This window comes from Coffea arabica, chromosome 11e, assembly GCF_036785885.1.
Source record: "Coffea arabica cultivar ET-39 chromosome 11e, Coffea Arabica ET-39 HiFi, whole genome shotgun sequence".
Lineage (NCBI taxonomy): Eukaryota > Viridiplantae > Streptophyta > Magnoliopsida > Gentianales > Rubiaceae > Coffea > Coffea arabica.
In genome coordinates, this window is record NC_092331.1 from 19,726,695 (window position 1) to 19,746,453 (window position 19,759).

The following is a 19,759-nucleotide window of genomic DNA, read 5'->3' on the forward strand; positions in this document are numbered from 1 at the left end:
AGGCTTGCTTTGTAAGGTTTTAGGGTCAGACGTTTTATCAATAAAGTTTTGCATATTTTCGATTCTTCTTGAGAGAGAGATTCGACCCCTTTACTTGCTTTGGCAAGGGTTTTGAGCAGTCTTGCGTTCTGTTCTAGATTGTTCTACCGACCTATTCCCCTGGAGTATTCACCTTCATCGGAGTGTCGTCTACCGTCTTGAATCATATCGTGTCGTCCGTTTGGTTCTAGACCCCGCAATTCCAAGCGTTGGACATCCTCGCTAGATCGTTGGGCAAACGTGCTACGTGTCTCGAAACGTGTTGATCGAGGAACGTATCACAAAGAGTAGTAAAATTTGTGAAAAAATATTTTCACACGCTTTGAAGTTCCCCATGCAATATTGAGTGATCACGGAGTTCACTTTGACAATGCTCAATTTCAAGCATTATTTACCAAATATGGACTTAAATTTCAAACCGATGCTTTTATCATCCTTAGACTGGTGGTCAAGTTGAGGTATCCAATCGAAAAATCAAGTAGATATAAGAAATCAAGTGGATATAAGAGAAGACACTAAATTGGTCTAGGCATGATTGGGCATGACCTTGGGATAAATAATTTTTTTTAGTTGAGTAAATGATTCTTTATTTTCCTCATCATTTTACCGCATAATTTTTCTTTTTAATTGAGTATATGAATCTAAGTAACCCCATCTGTGTTTGTGTGAAAAAAAAAAACCTCTAGTTGTCACGATCGGTTCAATTGTCCTCGAAATACACATTTGAAGCATGAGATATGAAACATGCCAACAGCCAATCCCCTTCTTGAAACCTGATTTTACCCTTTTTGAAACCTAATTTTGGGCTCAAAAATTTGGGATTCGAGATTTGCAGCCATTACAAAAGTTCTAAGCCCTTTTTTTCCCGTCTGAGTTCTTAAGTAGGAAAACCAGAAAAATTGTTTGGAATGTTAAGAGCATGAAGGTAAATGGAATATTTCTTTGGTGGGAAAGTTTAGTTTTCCGTTGGTCGAAATTCTATCATCTACCTGCCGTCCATGAAGACCATGATGGACTATCAACCGACTAAGTGGGAAGAGCAATTCTAACCCAGTAATGGAAAATGGATCTAATCATCAATAATCAATAGTGAACAGAATACGAAAACTAAAAGGACCAGAGTCTCCTAATGATTTAAAGTTGTTTCTTTCTTGTTATTGTAATTTGACTACAAATATGTGCTATCTCCCCTTTTTTCTTAGAATGAACCTCCTAGAATTTTGTGATGTCCAATTCAGTTTGTTTATTTATATATACTATTTCTAGCCAACTTGTGTACCTATTTAGGGTGTAGGTCGGACATTAGGACTTTGTTATGAACTGCTAAATGAGTGGGTGAGCTGAATCATGTCCAATTACTTGGTAACCGATACTTGATCAAATTATTATACATGAAAGGCGGAGGATAGGTTATAGAAAAAATGAACGAAATCAAATAAAGGAATTAGAGATTGGTCAGGAATACTGGTTGAAATTCGATTGTGGATAAAAAAGCTTCCTATATTGTATTATTCCATTTTCAGCGACGAATTGATTCTTGTGAAATAGGTTCAGCTGCCTGTTTTCTAGTTCATTTGCTCAGTGCCACGAACCGATAAACCAAATCGAATTTGGGTTTTCTCATGTCAAAGCATCAAACATAGAGATTTCATATTTAGAGAACGTTGACTATTTCATTTTGACGATAAACCATTGACTAATTCAAGGTAATCCAATTTATCGTGAAGTCAGTTCTTTACTATATTTGAAAATCTTTTTATATTCATATTAACATTGAAATAAAGTTGACGGGCGTAGGGTATACATATAACATTAAACTCATCCTAATCAAGTTTTACGTTTATAAACTCCTAAATACCCCACACGCGATTTATCGCAAGTATACGAATCGTGAGCAAGTATAGGGTATTAAGGGTCGATCCCACAAGGAAGATTGCAATTACCGGCACTACTAAAGCTTCTCTATTATTTAGACTATCAATAAATTATAACAAGTAAAACCTACTGAACTTATGCAAGAAAATAACAAATGAAAGCTCCTTAGATTGTGGTATCCCTAACTACTCATGCAAGTGCTATATTTGGATCATTGAATACTATTATCTAGGCTAGTTATGGTGTAATTTCCTCATGCATATGAAACCTACTTTCGTAGTGAATCAATTATACTCATAACTAATCCATACCTATTCTCATGGTTATGAAATTAGCTACAAGTTCATTTCTTCAGTGAAATTACATGAAATAAATCACTTAAAACCACATAGGTGCACCTCTACTTTCGTGAGTGTACTCCCTATGTTTAGCACTTCTTGAACCAGTGTTAAATCTCAATTTTCATTGCAGAAACAACACCTTAGATAATCACAATTAATGGTACCAGATTAATCATGATTTAAAGAGCCAAAGTGCTAAATAACTTGCTCAAATCATAGCAACCAAATAACCAAATAATAAACACTAACAATCATAGAAAGTTCAACCAAACCCAAAGCATAAACTTTAAAGATACATATTAAACACAAAATCCAGAACTTGTATATTAACTAAACTTGGAATCAAGTACAAAAGATAAAGAGTTTGGAAGGAATATAACCCTTGTCACATGAGTTCATCTCCTTGCCTTTTTCATCCTCCATCTTCATCTTTGCCTAGCTAATAAACAAGACTGGATGAACTGTCTAAACTACTATCCTATACTAAGAAAAATGGAAAAGCTACATTTTTCCAGTCCAAGTTCTCTCCCGTATGTCTCTCCTTTTTTTTTCAATCTTGCAAGTTTTGGCTATATAAAGATGAAAGAAGTCAAGAAAATGAGGCCTACACCACCCTTTTACAGCTGCAAAGTAGTTCTCACATGTCTGGCATTGCATGTGAGTTGTTGGAGGTGAAAATAAGTTTTCCGCATAAAGAGCAGCCTTCTCTAACCACAATCAGGCCACAAATCCGGCCACAAATCCAGCCAAGTTTCGGTCGGATTGCTACAGTGACATTTTCGTGCACTTTTGTTCAATTTCCAGCTCTGCTCCGATTTTGCGTCAACTTCAACTGAACTTTTCTTGATGATAAAAGCTGATTTAGCTCTTGATCAAAACATAAGCCCTTTGAGTTAGCTTTCCAATGAATCAAGAATCATCTCATTTGGATCTATGTAGGCTGAGAAATGACCGAAATACCCTTGACTGCTCACTGCCCTGTTTCAGCTTCGACCAATAGAAATTAGCTACTGTAATTCAGCTTTTTGACCTGGAAAACCTTAAAACTGGATTCAGATGTCTTCACCAAAATTGTAGATCTATCTCTTATCTTCAAATTGGTTTAAGAATCATCTCAATCCGATCATTGTAGCTCAAGTCATAGCCAAAATACGAAAATATGTCAAAACTGTCAAAATGCATAAAATCCAAGTAAAAAGTGATAAAAACCTCATTTAATCACTTAAAATCATTTTTCACCAATTATAGCCAAAATGATTCATTTTCTTCCAATAATATAATCAAAGTGACTAAAAATAATATAAAATGTCATACAATTATTACATAAATTAGTCACTTATCAAACTCCCCCACACTTAAATCATTGCTTGTCCTCAAGCAATTCATACATAATCAATTACAATGATTCAAGAGGTGAAAAAATATATGCATTTTAGTCAAATTTAATTCCTCATGACTTGGAAAACAATCATTATACAGTTATTCAATTTACACTAAATACTCATAATATCAGGTAAAGAAAAGATAATTATACCCTAATTTTAACAAGTTAAACTTAATCTCTCAACCTAACCTAATTTCACAAATAAGCAAATCACATAGTCAATTTATAACTTTTTCCTCCTCCTATAATCATCTTTTACTCAAAATTTACAACTAAGAGGGATTTATTCACATAATTTTACTTAAATAGTGAGAATGCCTTTTGACGCGAAAATCGACACTTTTAGGTGAAGATCCCCGGTTACTCAACATTTCACTTATTCAAGTTGCTATGCATACTCTTAATTCAAATATCTTTTTACGCGAAAGTTGACATTTGTAGATGCCAACCCCCGGTTACTTGGTACAAGAATCATTGGAGTAGAACAATTTTTATTTACTTTCTTTTCTTTTCTTTTTTTATTTTTTCTCTCTTTTTTTTCTTTTCTTTTTTTTCCCTCATAGAAAAATATATAGAAATAATCAAAGGAAGAGTATAACCTTTATCGACTATATCAATCACTTACTTGCGAACTTAATTAAAGAGAAGAAATCTCATTAAACATGTAAAATTTATAGATATAATTTTCCTCACTTTATCAAATATACTTTCTAAAATGCAAAAATCCTAATTGCATAATAATCATTTTCAAGTTAAATGATGACTAAACCTTCCAAAATACACATAAAGTTTCAACAATTGGAAGAATCAAACACTTAAGGTTGGAACAATTTAGCCCTTTTTGAAATAAAAATGAAAAAATTTGAAGAACTTTTGGGCCATAATGAAATATTAGAAAAGATTGCTTAAAAATTTGACAGAGTTTCCCCTTGTAAATGGACGAAACTCCCTGCCAACAAACCCATTTTCAAGTAAATTATCCACATGGCAAAATTTTCAAGTACAATTCCGACATTTATCAGCATTTAAATCCACAAAATATCATCACATGACATTAAAATGCAAGTTCACATATTTCTTTCCCCACACTTAAACTTCACATTGTCCTCAATGTGAGAAAAGGAGAATAAATACAAAGTAAAGAAAATACTACTCATATGAACTTGCGCTATCCAAATGCATGGCCAAGTGATGAATTTCCAACCTTAAGAAGTCTGAAATCATTAAAACCACATCAGAGATGAAGATCACTGGGATTAGTTCACGCAAAAAAAATAAGAAAAACTACTAAAAAGTAAACAACACAAGCACTACGGAAAATAAAATAAAAGCCAGCGGCAATGTCACGTGGTGACGAGCACTCCCTCAAGTAGTCGCTTGGTCAGGTGAAGAGGGTGGAGTTGGAGGAGCTTCAATACCCAGCTTGGTCTCAATGCGACGAAGATGCTTGGAGTTCCGTTTGTTCTCTTGTCGACTTTTCTTCACCTCAGTCTCGACGCAAAGCAGCTTATCCATTATCTTCTTAAGAAATGACCGAGTGTCTTGAGGTGAGGATGGACGACGTGAGGAAGACGGCTCAATTGAGACCGGTGGGGTGGTTGTCTCAACCCCTTGAGTTTCTTCAATTCGTTCAATTTCAGGTTCCTCCTCGTGTCTAATGTCTCCTTGAGCACCTCTTTGAGTCGAAGAACCACCTACGTCTTTACTCTTCAAAATAAACCTGCAAAAATCCAGTGTAAAGACATCATTCTTCTTGAGACCTGTAGGGATAGCATTAGAAAAATCCACTCCAACCCTTTGAAACTCAAAGGTCAAGAACCGAGGATATGGGAAAGCATGTTTGATGTCGTTACTGCGAACCACAGCCCACATGTGGTTGGTGATAATGCTTCCCAATGGAATGCCTTGGATGTTTCCTAAGCCATGCTCCATTTTATCCAAGAAATAGATATCACTTGTGCGCGCTTCATTGGTTCCACTTGCCCTCGAAATAATGTTGGAGGCAAACAGGTAGATTAGAAGACGTTGCGATTCCAAAAATAATGAAGTCAATATTGAATACCGCCCGGTCTTCCGAGTAGCCTTGTATTCAACCCCCAAGCATACAAGTGCCTCTAGCATGTTCAAGAGTCCAAATCACTGGGTTTGAAAGCTTTCTTCAAATCTACCTTATACCCCACATCCAAAACATGAAGATAGCGCTCCAAATCAGCTCTATGGACTCGAACTTTTCTCCCTCGCACTGTACTAGTAATCACTTTCGTGTCGTAGTGAAAAACCTTCTTGTCCTCCACATTCGCATAAAATTCTCGGACAAGCTCCTCATAATAGAAGTTTGGGATATTAAAGAAATTTTCCCATCCCAATTTGGCAAAGGAATCCTTGAGATGGTAGACCTCCTCAACATCCGGAGTGACATCTTTCTCCACTAATACCTTGGCTCCCCTTCTAGCATTATACCAGGTTTCATTTTCGGCAGAGGTGAAGCGCGACTTATCATATGGGACTTGCTCCTCTTAGTCCTCTTGTGCCTCTTGTTGAATTTCTTGTTGTTGAGTCTCTTCTTCGGACGAGAGTTCGTCTTCAAGTACAAGACGTCTACTTGCTTTTCTTTTCCTGCGCAGTGGTCTAGACGTCGAAGCTTCTCCTCTCCTATTGGGAGGTGGACATTTCACTGTACCTTTCTTAGTGCGAGCCATTGTACCTAATTAAAATTATTAAACGTTAACTTCATTTAATAAGTACATTGTTAAATAATGATAACAAACACTTGTTCACGTTTATCTTTATCTTTAAAGAGACAACTTATCAACTTACTTACTTAATAAGTAGCAATCAGTACCATAAGTAAGTATCAAAATTGATTATCAACAACAACAAGTGCTCTTATCATTTTCCCAAATAACACATTTAAGCATAAAATATCCAAATAATTAGAGGAAGCAACTAAATAATCACACAACTCACTCCCAACTGAATAACTTAAATAAGCATAATGAAATGCTAAAAAGCACCTTAACTATGAGTTTAGACTTAAAAAGGTCATTAATTCACCTTTAACCAAATTTTCTAGAATAAACATGCCAAAAATCAAAGGATAACCTAATTAAGCCTAAATTTAGCATGTAAATATCCTAGAACAATCCAGTAATCTCCTACATTTTCCTTTAATCCAATTAGTTCAAGAATTTAGCTAATAATTATCAAATCAAATTAATCCTCAAAATTAGCTAAAAATTGCTAAATTCACCAAATAATCATAAACTCATGAGTTAAACATCACCTATAATCATCAATAAGTTCAATAAACATAATAAAAAGCATTAAACTTCACAAAATGAAAAAAATTCGAAATTGCCCAAAAATAGAAAAAAATGAAAATTGGCAAAATTCAAATGACAACATCTGGTGAAGATTTGTTACCTCAAACTTGTTGGTAGATGATTAATGATGCAAATGGTGAAGAAACCCCCAAAAATTTCACTCCAATTCAGCCTCAAATAAAGAGTTCAAAAATTTGAAACCCTTGTTCTTCTCAAACTCAAATCTGAATTAAAACTTGTTTTTGAAGGAATTTAAGCTATGAAATCAACTTACAAGGGAAAGGTGTGACAGCCCCACCTCCCCCTAAGGCGAACCAGAGGGTTCGGCGGGCCTCCTGCCCAGCTCTCGCCGGGACTCAGTCGTTCACTACATTCCTCAAACAGATTACAAGATAAAACTCAAATATTACTTCAAATGTTCCGACATTTAAATGTCATAAGCGAAGCGGAAACAATTCCAAATAAGCCATCCAGTCACGTGAATAAGTACTACAAGCCCTTCCTTCGCCTTGAGCCCTGTGGAGGGGAATAAAATATTTTTGGGGTGAGCTAGAAGCTCAGCGAGTAACCAGTAAAATCATTAAACAAATATATTTCACAATGTTGCATTTCGATCATTTCGATGATGTCATGATTCAGAGATCAAATGTTTGTTTAGTGCTCTCGTGAGCCAGTGAAATATAGCACTTGAACACCCAACGCTCAAATAGATCATTTAACATTAACATTAACATTAAGAGGGAGCCCCTTTTTGAGCTCCAGATAAACATGAACATGAACCATAAACAGAGTGGAGACGTTGGTGTCCAGCACAAGACTTTCCCAGAACTCATTGAAGCCAAATCATGTCATGAACTCACATGCAAGCACGCATGATATGCAATCGAGTACATAATGCAAGAAACATTTCACAAGTACTTTGGAAATAGTTTAGGGTCACTCACCTCCATGGCTCAGAAATCATCCATCAAATATCATTGCCTTGCTCAAATCCAAGTCTTAAATCACAAACTCAATGCAAACAAGTTCCTTCAAAGTTCGGACAGCACTTCCCCTGAATTTGTTAACTTTTCCAGCCATCATGGCTTCATTATTTCCTCATTCCAACCCAAAGGTACACACACAACAACAAGTTCATCCAATAGCCATTCAGCAAGCTCCAAGTAGTACTAGTACAAGTCAAACTAGGGAAAAGTCCGGAAATGAAAGTTAAGCTCAAAACCAGAAAAACAGTTTTGACGTCCTTTTGCGGTAATGGCACCAAAGGTACTACGAGTATCGGATGGAGGTCCAAGACCCACCGTTTCGAAGATAAGAACCAGGGCTACAACAATGTAGAAGGTCACTCAGTCCAAATCCCAGTACAACTAAGTCAAATATGCCAAATAACAAACCAGAACCGTAATTGCAGGTTTATAAATTACACTATGCTGTAATCAGTACAACTCAGTCTAAACAGGTCCAAATGCAGAAATTCCAAAGTCATATGGTAGCTAGGACATCAAGCTACATTTCATCAGAAGACCTCAACACCCAAATCCAAAACAATTACAGTCAAAACAACCCATTTCAGACACAGTTCTAACATCCTGATGAACCCAGAACAGCAATAGTAATTTCGGCTTATCTCATTCTACACTACTCAAATTGACCTGACATTTTACAGGTACCCTTAAAACATCAATACCTACAACTTTCATGTTTTTAGCCAAGGCCAATTCAGCCTCTATCTACGACCTAAAAATTCGGACAGAATGTTCATCACAAAACCCTCACTTTTCAATTTTTGGTCCAAAACAGAAATTGGTTGCAATTAATCACTTTTTCCACCTCCTAGAGTCATTAAACATCATTTCCAATCATCATACATAACCACACAACCATGTTCATATTAAAACAGAAAAATCCCCAAAAATTATAAAAGTTCATCAATTCAACCACAACTCAAAATATAATCCATCAAACCATCTCTTTAGCCATCACAAGTCACTAATTCACCATTATTGGAAACAAAAAATGAATCTTTACACACCATACCTTGATACCTCACAAAAGATAGTCTTAGTGGTTCCTTCTCCAAAATAACTCCACCAAGACCTTGGAATCTCCTTAGTAACCAACTTTTATGGAGTGATTTGCAATTCCATCGGTTAAAACTCAAGATTGAAGTAAGAAATTGGAGTGAAAGATGAAGGTTTCTCTCTCTCTCTTGCTCTCCATGTTTCAGCCATGAGAAGGAAGAAATGGCTTGATTTTTGGTCAAATTTTGGTTTTAGTAAAGTTAAGGTAAGATGGTCAAAAGTCCAATAGTGAATAGGATGGTGACACTTGTCACCTTTTGATTTAAAACTTATCTTTTTGTCTCTCCAATACAAATATCTTAACACTTTGTAAAATAATATCACTTAATACAAAATTCCAACAAGTTGTCAAAAATATAATGCATTTACCGCACTAGCGGGTCCCACGTCCAAAATACGCTTTTAATTTCTCAAAAACTAACCGATACTAGAAAAATCATTTTAAAACTATCTTTGCTCATAAACTTTATCTGGGGAAATTTTCTAACAAAGAAAATGTAGAAAAGGCGGGCAATTAAATAAAATAAACCCTAGAAAATTAGAAAATTTTCGGGTTCTCAAACTCATTTTTTTTCGGGGCGTCACAAAAGGGGAGTGTTTTGGTGTATTTAGTTTGGAGATTGGATGGTGAAAAGATGGATTTTAGGAGTGGTGTGTGTTTAAGGTGTGAGTGTGTGTGTGAATTGAAGAAGAAAGAAGGAGAACGGATTCCCCTTTGTTACGCAAAACTGGCCAGAATCCGGCCGGATTATAGGCCGGATTCTGGCCAGTGAGCCAAAATTTTTTTTTTCAAATTCGCAGATCAATCCGTCCCATAATCCAGCAGGATCTCGGCCGGATTATTTTTATTTTTTTTAACATAATGCATATCCAGCCGGATTTTGACCGGATTTCCGGCCGGATTTACGGCCAGATATGAGGCAGTAGCTTCAAAAAATTGTTGTTTCCTTCCCCTGTTAATCCGGCCAGTTTATGGTCGGATTTGCTGCAGAAATTTTTTATTTCTGTAGTTTTTCCTTCCGTTTTCCATTCAACCAAGTTTTTAACTTACCCTATTTTCCACTTGTTTCATTTTCTTCAAGAAAACTTGCGCTTTAAAGGTGAAACATGCTCTTTTTCAACCAATTGCCTTTCGAAACATGAAACCATGCATTAATATAACCTTAGTATAAAGCACTTTAAATGCATGAATTGGATCAAATGAACAAGAAAACTTCCTTTTTGCTTCCTTATAAGCTCTTTTGCACTTGAAACAATTTGCATAAACCATTGCCATTGCCACCTATAAAACACACAAAAATACTAATTAAACAATTTAAACTTATTAAAAATAAGAAATCGTTGGGTTGCCTCCCAACTAGCGCTTCTTTATAGTCATTAGGTTGACTATATCACCTCCTTTTTCAAGGAGGCTTAGTTAAAGAATAATCCACCATTTTAGGCCATGGTGGATCATTAAAAGGTGATTTTATAGCAAAAGTCACATGTTCTAATGATGTGAGAAATGGAAGTGACTTACCTAACTCAAGTGAATCGTAAATATTACCTTGAATATATACCACTTGAGCACTCACCAAAGGAACATCTACATAGTTTTCTTCGGCTATAATACCTTTAGAACCTATACAATTAACACGTTCCTCAAGAGGGGTGAAAAATGAGTTGTTAAGGCTCACCTCTTGCGGTTCAATGTTAACTCCAAGGGTACTATCCTGTGAAATGGACATTTCCTCATTGAAACACAAGTTAGATTCATCATTTTGATCAAAATTTAATCCATTGTCACATACAACATTCCCACCATTCATAATAGGGCCATTTTGCATATCATTAGAGGAAATAACTTCACACAAGACATATAATTGGTTATGTATTCTACCAAAGTGAGAAGCTACTGTAATTCGGCTTTTTAACCTGGAAAACCTTAAAACTGGATTCAGATGTCTTCACCAAAGTTGTAGATCTATTTCTTATCTTCAAATTGGTTTAAGAATCATCTCAATCTGATCATTGTAACTCAAGTTATAGCCAAAATACGAAAATGTGTCAAAACTGTCAAAATGCATAAAATCCAAGTAAAAAGTGATAAAAACCTCATTTAATCACTTAAAAGCATTTTTCACCAATTATAGCCAAAATAATTCATTTTCTTCCAATAATATAACCAAAGTGACTAAAAATAATATAAAATGTCATACAATTATTACGTAAATTAGTCACTTATCAAAAGTATTCCTCTTTTGTGGTGAACCAAAACTTGCTTGATCTCATAAACTTACGGATCATTTGACCTAATAATGGCAAAAATTAGCCCTTAAAAAGACGCAATCACTTATTTCATTTATTGTTGGGTATTGTCTTTGTGACTATTTTTCAGAGTGTATAAAATAAGCATATAAAGTACTGAGTCCATTAAAAGATGTATTCCATTAATCTTTAGATTATTATCAACTTTCTAGACGATGATTTCAAATTAAAGGAAATAATAAAGGCATGTCTGAATTGTTCCTCAAATATAAAGGATCTTCCTCTAACATTGGGCCTATTTGGATACAGATTTTATTTGCACAAAAAAAAATTGATGCTACAAACACATTTTTTAATTATTTTTTATATTCCTAACTATTTTTTTTATTTCACATGCATCACATTATTAAAAAAAGAATACTACAATATTATTTCAAATAATATTTTTAAACAATCTCCAACCTATCCAAATACATTCTAAGGAATCACTATATGAACTAGCCCAATTGCCAGTAGTAAACCCTTTTTTCGAGTACCTACCATTATTATCTCGTGACCTTAAAGCAATTCCCTCAAAACCAGTAGAGAAATAACCAACTCACAAGTTAAGTAAGTCAAGGATATAATTTTGTAGACTCTCTCTCTTCTTAGGATCCTCTCTATCTTCTCTCTTCTCGCCACTAGTGATCGTAAGGTTTCATGGCAGCCCTTCAGCCATCGGCTGAGGGGCAAGAATTTTCCCCTACAAAAAAAAAATCTTTTTCTCAGCTTTTCTCACAGCCGGCAACATCTCCAATCCAGATTCGGCAGGCTTCTGTTTACAAGGGTGAAGCGGCGGTTATATTTTCCAGAATAGAAGCGGACAAACTTGCAGCACCATTTAGATGGACTTTGGTTGGCAAATTCTCTCATGGACGACCTTCTCTGGAAGATATTCGAAAGTTTTTTGCCTCTTTAAATCTGAAAGACCAAGTCTCCATTGGATTACTGGACTATAGGCATGTCCTTATTAAATGTACAGCTGAAGCAGATTTCAATAGAATTTGGACAAGAGGAATTTGGCAGTTGGGTAAACATCCAATGCGTGTGTTTCGATGGACCAGGGAATTTCATGTGCATAGAGAATCATCTCTAGTACCGGTTTGGGTAAATCTTCCAGCTCTACCTATTCATTATTTTGACAAACATTCTTTGTTTTCCATACTGTCTCCAGTAGGAAGACCTTTGTTTCTAGATTCGGCAACGGCTGCTGGGATTCGTCCTAGTGTAGCCAGGGTGTGCGTAGAGATAGATGTTGCGAAGCTTGTTGTGCCAAGGGTGTGGGTTGCTGTCGAAGGGGAATCAGGTTTTTGGCAACGTATTGAGACAGAGAATCTTCCTCCGTATTGTTCTTTTTGTTCAAGATTAGGACATTCTCATGAGCACTGCAACAAGAATTTGAAAAAAGATGGGTCTCGGCTGCAACTGAACAACCAGCAAAACCCATACATAGATAGAAATCAGATGATTACTCATCAACCTGGGACTAATCAAACTGATTTGGAGAATAAAGAGGCAGCGAATATATCCAATGTTATTGCAAATGAAATGATAGTGAATGGAGTTGCTGCTACTGCGAATGAAACTGTGATAAACGAGTCTACTTCACAGGAAATTTCAACCACTGCTACGGTGAAAAATGGGATAAAAACTTCAGCAGCAAAGGCCATGGTTGCTGAACCTGCCGTGCTAGTCGTGCAAAAGGAAGTAAAAAATCTGCAACACTGCATTATTGATGATGATCCTGCTAATGAAGAAGGAGTAGTAACCCATTTAGAAATTTCAGATGTCAACGTAAACATGGAGACATGTAAGGTGATGAATACGGTTTTGCATGGGGAACATGTAGCAATGGAAAACCAGCTGGAGAAACATCATGGCAGTCAAAGTGAAGGGTCCCATGTCCTCAAAGAGAAGCCTTTGAGCACCGAACAACATCATCTGGATGAGAATGCTTTAACATTGGCACAACAGAATCTGACCGACAAAGCTACAACATTTACACAAGCAAATCAGGCCCACAACAACGCAATGAGTGACCATGAGCAATTGGCCGACAAAACCAATGTTGAACTGCAGCTGCTGGCCGACAATAATGTTTTGGAGAATCTCTATGTTGAATTGCGAGGGGTGGAGGATGAAGTTTCTACACAACAGTTGGTAGAAGCAAATCAAATGCCTACTAATGCTGGAAATCTGTCCCCCCGAATTGGTGTCCTACAAGAAAAATTGCTGGAATCATCAATGAATGGCCTAAACATTGATCAAATAGGTGAGGCTGGTGGTGACTTCCAACAACCGCACAGAAAGGGTATGCGGGCTCCAATCCCATCTGACAGACAGTTAAGGTCACAGACATCATCCAAAAATTCATTCCAGGTTCTTTCTTATGATTAATGGATTATTTTGGAATATTAGAGGGATAGCAAAAGCACCAAACCTAAGAAGATTGATTAAATTAGTTCGGATTTATCATGTTCATTTTGTTGTGATTTGTGAGCCAAAACTAGACGTATCTAAAATCGAACTCATTTGGTTACGTCTATCTTTTGATTATGTGTTTGTTAATTGCTCTAACGATATTTGGGTTTTCTATAATAATCCTTTTGTTTGCTCGATCGTTGGTAGTTCGGATCAACATATTTCTCTAGATGTTCAAAATCCATTACTACCAAGTTCCATCATTATGTCTTTTGTTCATGCAAAGTGCTCAGTGGATGAGCGTAAAGAGTTATGGACATCATTATTACATGATAAGCCTACTTTACTTCCTTGGTGTATTGGAGGTGATTTCAACGTTATATTAGCAGCACATGAAAAGCGAGGGGGGCGTCCATTTGCTATAGCGGAAGGCATGGATTTTATGAATTTCATGGAGGAAGCTGAGGTCTTTGATGTCGGTTTTTCAGGATCTAAATTTACATGGTCTAATAATCGACGGAGTAGAGCTCGGATTTCAAAAAGGTTGGACAGATTTTTAGTCAATGGATCTTGTTTGGATTTTTCAAATGACATTTCGGTACTTCACTTGGCAAGACACCCCTCCGATCATGCACCATTGAAGGTTTCTTTTGCAACTCAGTCAGATAACAAACCTCGGCCGTTCCGATTTCTGAATGTTTGGACTTCCAAACCAGATCTCTTGGAAGTGATTCGCCATGTTTGGAAACAAGATGTGGGTAGGCCTCCGCTACGCGTATTGTGTTCTAAATTATTGGCAACAAGGAGAGCTATTCAATCATGGAACAACCAACATTTTGGGAATATTTTTGATGCTGTCCGTTCTTCAGAAATGGCAGTTCAACGAGCTGAGGAGTTGCTAGACCACGATTATTCCGAAGAGTGTCAAATTGAGCTTAATAAGGCACAAACAGAATTGCGGTATTCAATGTCAATTGAAGAATAGTATTGGAGACAGAAGGCCAGGGTCAAATGGCTTCGTCATGGAGATAGGAATACAAGATATTTTCATGCGGTAGTAAGGCAGAGAAGAGCTCAAGGAATGATACACCGCATCAAAAAGTCCAATGGTGCGTGGGTGGAAAAGGACGATGATATAGCAAGTGAGGCAACGGCATATTTCAATGATCTTTTCACGGGCTCTTTGGAATCATCTACTGATATGCTACATTTAATTCCGCACTTGGTTACGGAAGAGGATAATGGAAAACTGGAAGCATTACCTTCAATTGAGGAGGTATATGGAGTCATAAAGTTAATGGATGGAGAAAGTGCAGCTGGCCCAGACGGTTTTACAGGCAAATTTTTTACATTTGCTTGGGAAGTGATCGCTCAAGATGTTTACAATGCGGTACTGAGCTTCTTCTGTGGGGCGGAGCTACCACGATTCATCACTTCTACTTCAATTATACTAATTCCAAAGACGCCAAATCCTCAGGAATTCTCTCAATTCAGGCCTATCAGTCTATGCAATTTTTTCAATAAAGTGTTATCTCGGATTTTGACAGACAGGATGGCTTGTTTACTGCCAAAAATCATTTCCCCACATCAGATAGGTTTTGTGAAGGGCCGCAATATAACTGAAAATTTTCTACTAGCTCAAGAGATGGTATCAAGCATGGGGAAAAAGAATAGAGGTGGAAATGTTTTAATGAAACTAGACATGTCCAAGGCATATGACCGGATGTCATGGGGTCATATTATTAATATTCTAAGGAGGTTTGGATTCGGGGAAATATTTATTGACCTTATATGGCGGTTACTCTCTAATGTCTGGTTTTCAATCATTATAAATGGTTCCTCCTACGGTTTCTTCAAGTCTTCGAGAGGTCTTCGTCAGGGAGACCCATTATCTCCTGCATTATTCATTATAGGATCTGAGGTTTTATCTAGAGGACTGAATAACCTCACCATGCAATCGAGGTTCCTGGGTTTCAAAGTTCCATATCGGTGTCCGACTATTACTCACTTGGCATTTGCGGATGATGTTCTTATATTCGTAAATGGATCCTCTTCTTCTCTTAAGGCAATCATGCCGGTGTTACAGGCATATCAAAGGTGTTCGGGGCAGCTCATAAATGTGCAAAAAAGCTGTTTATTTGGTCCACCCATCGATGCCACCGGCGAGACGAAGGGTGATTGAACGTATCACTAGGTTTGCCTGGCAGTCATTTCCGATACGTTATTTGGGATTCCCTCTTTATTCTGGAAGATGCAAATCTTCATATTTTGGAGAAGTGTGTCAGTCTATTCTAGGAAGGATTTTGTCATGGAAATCGAGGCTGCTTTCCTTTGGAGGCAAAATAGTTCTAATCAAGCACGTGTTGGCTTCTATGCCAATGCATCTAATGTCAGCTGCTGTGATCCCGGCCAAGGTGTTCAAAATTATAGAAAGTTCGTGCTCGAACTTCCTGTGGAGATCATCAACCGACGACTCGAAATTCCACTGGATACGATGGTCTCACTTGTGTTACCCGGTTGAGGAAGGGGGAGTCGGGTTCCGGAGACTACGAGACATATATCAAGATTTTTCATGCAAGCTTTGGTGGAATTTCCGAACAGGATCATCCCTGTGGGCATCGTTCATGAAAGCAAAATATTGCGGAAGCCTTCATCCTTGTCAGATCGAACTCAGAACAACGGACTCGGCAATCTGGAGAAGGATGATCAATGTAAGTAGACAAGTGGAGCTCTCAATGTTATGGGATGGAGCTTGTCATTTTTGGTATGACAACTGGTTGGGAAGTGGTGCGTTATTTCTACATGCAAAAGTTATCCCAAATTTGTCATTCCAAAATTTTATCACCAATGGTCACTGGAATATAAATCTCTTACATTCGACGATGCCAAGCGAGAAACTTACTTCCATTTTGGCACACCCGGTACCAGAGGAAGGGAGGGAAGTTGAAGTCTTTTGGATGCCCACGACATCTGGTAAGTTCTCTCTCCAATCGGCTTTTGGGGACGTCAGGCAGACCCGACACAAGTCAATGGCTTTTACTTACATTTGGCATCCTCAGATTCCTTGGAAAGTCTCATTCTTCATGTTAAGATTGTTTCTGAGAAGACTACCATTACCAGATAGGTTAGGTAAGCTTGGCTTCCAACTTCCCTCAAAGTGTTTTTGCTGCTCCTCGGCATCTGTGGAGTCTATTGAGCACCTATTTGCCAACGGACATATTGCCTCGGTAGTTTGGAACTATTTTGGAGGCCTATGTGGATTCAGGTGTCCAGGATCTTTTTTGCGTCCTCGCATCGTAGGATGGTGGCTACGTTTACATGACTCTGAGACACGACGACTTATCGACCGCATTCTACCTAGTGTACTTTGCTGGCAGATTTGGAAAGCAAGAAATAAAGCAATGTTTGAGGGTGTCCAGATGCAATCGTCTGCTATTTGTAAGAACATTTTCTCAGAAATACAGTCTATGGTGGGGATTCATTTCAAACAAGAACTTCAATTGTAGTCTTTTCATCATTTGTATGATCGATCGCATGTATCTGTCGGTAGAATTGCATATAAATTGGTTCGCTGGGAAATAAAGGAGACAGGGAGGTTGATACTCAACACGGATGGATGCTCTAAAGGTAATCCAGGAGTGGGTGGAGGTGGTGGAGTTCTCCGAGATTCATTTGGCGTACCAGTGATTGCTTTCTCGGCTTATCTTGGACAAACTACATCTCTCCGTGCAGAGACTTGGGCCCTCCTTATTGGTCTTCAAACAGGTAAAAATAGGGGCTTCGAAAATATAAGGGTTCAATCAGATTCATTGCTTTTAGTTGAGATCATTCAGCAGCGTATTCAATGTCCATGTGAGATTCGAAGGGAAATCAGACAGATTTTGAAGCTCTTGGAAGATTCTGCTCATTTATCACACTGTTATCGAGAGGCTAACACAGTTGCTGACGCTTTATCCAATGTCGGAACATCTCATCCCCACCAACAAGTCAAGATTTATGACAGCTTCACTATGCTCCCAAGGGTAGCTCGTGGGGCAATTTTTCTAGACAAGTTGGGTTTGCCCTCAGTTCGGAAAATTAGACGTCTGTAAGGAAAAATATTGTGTATATCTCTTTCATTAATAAAATAAAAAAGTTCAAATAAAAAAAAAAACTCACAAGTTAAGCTTAAACCAAATCAAAAGTTAAAATATAAACTATAAATCGGGTAACAGACAAACTCAAGACCCGCACAAATATCATGACAAAGAACTTGAATTTTCATTTCAAAACTAATTTACTGTGAGTGAAATATTCCAAGATCTTATTAATGTGGTCGGAAATACTTGAAATATCAATGTGAAACATTCAGTCTCTTAACATTCCTCACCCCCCCCCGGGGTTATGTGTGACTTGGGAACAGGCTTAACATATGGGGAACAAAGTCCACGCATCCTTGAAACCAGTAAAGACTAAAGAAATAATCAAGTCGGGGATGAAATTATAAATAAGGTAACAAACAAACCCAGTGTTTACCACTCAAATAAAGAAATTATCACACTTTATAGTTAATTTACCACTCAAATAAAGAAATTACCCACAAAGAAATAAATCTTTGCAGCAAAAAAGATGAAAAATAAAAGCAGCCCTTAAGAATAGGAAAAAAAAAAAGATGCACAGGAGGCAACTTAATCCTCATCTGTTGCAATTGCTTTAATGCCAAATCAATTTTAACCCTCATCTGTTTCAAAGTTCAGACATCAAATCTAAATAATCGAATTCTAGCTCATTATTTGTTAATTGTTAATAATGCACATCCACACATGGCCAAATATCATAAATCTAAACGTGATTGGTTTTGTAAATGTAAACACAATAAAATTAGAAAACAATATAAAATTTATGGTTAACACAGAATTTACCAAATATGAAAGTAACCAGTCAAATGTTGGTATCATAACAAAAATTTCACCGATCTCTTAGCACCAATATCCAGTTGAAGCCAAAATAGAATACTAGTTAGAAAGTGAAAAAGAAGATTCAATGGAACGTTAAACGTTTCATCTAGTTATCATATGATAAGCCCCTCCTGGATAAGCCGACATTGGATGACCGCCTGGAGGCACCCTTGCGAAATATCTGACAAATCACAATATTCAATGCCTGCAAGAATAATGACAATATATATAACACTTACTTATAATATACCACTAGTATTGGGTGTTTGTCGTTTTTACTTGATTTTGGGCTTTAATTTTGAAAAATCAGTTTTTTTATGTCATCGATTTCTTTCATCCCTAAATATTATATTTGTAAATAAGATAAAAAGTTAAAATTTAAAATCTAACCATGAATAGTTTCTAACTAAATCTGATTAAATTCTTTGCAAGTTCTACATTAACCAAGAACAACCCCTACAAATGTAGTCCTGATTATTTATGCATACTGAGTACTGGCTAAAATTTTTTAATTAATCGATCACTTTAGCAATTAAGGGAATTAGACTATGTATAGGCAATTGCATTTGAATTAGAAAGAAAATTATCACCTCTCGCCTCTCATTTTCTTCAAGGGCAGGATGTGCAATCTCACTAGGGTCTATGTTGTATTCATGCATGAACCAATTAGTCTTTTGCCTTCAACTATCACAGTATACCAACTCTTTCCTGAAACCAGACACATTTCCCCTTATAGCAATCTCTTCAGTTGGAAGACTCCAATATCCATTGCCTGCCATGACCTGGTGATTTGGCTTTATGGTATAAAAATACCATGTCTTCCCATCTCCATGTTTAGAGCTATCTGCACATCATATAAAAAATTATCATAATCCAAGGATATTCACGAGGTTTTTCCAGTAATTTTTCAGCATGAATGAGAAAAGAAGAATAAAGAAAAAAAAAGTCGGAAGAATTCTAGATTAGGGTTGCTTATTAAACTTTTTAAAAGAGAATCTATGATCTAGACCCGTAACTATCCATATTAAATCCTCAGATTCTTTGAGACTAATTAAATTTCAGTTTTCATTCT

The 19,759-nt window shown here is 36.8% G+C and overlaps 1 protein-coding gene across 1 annotated transcript; it reads left to right on the plus strand.

Annotated features, from left to right (window-relative positions):
- The first annotated feature begins 14,015 nt into the window (after nucleotides 1-14,015).
- On the plus strand, nucleotides 14,016-14,735 carry LOC140021205 (uncharacterized). The gene has a single exon (XM_072071970.1). It carries the CDS (start codon nucleotides 14,016-14,018, stop codon nucleotides 14,733-14,735), a length of 720 nt encoding a protein of 239 aa, XP_071928071.1.
- The last annotated feature ends 5,024 nt before the right edge of the window (nucleotides 14,736-19,759 follow it).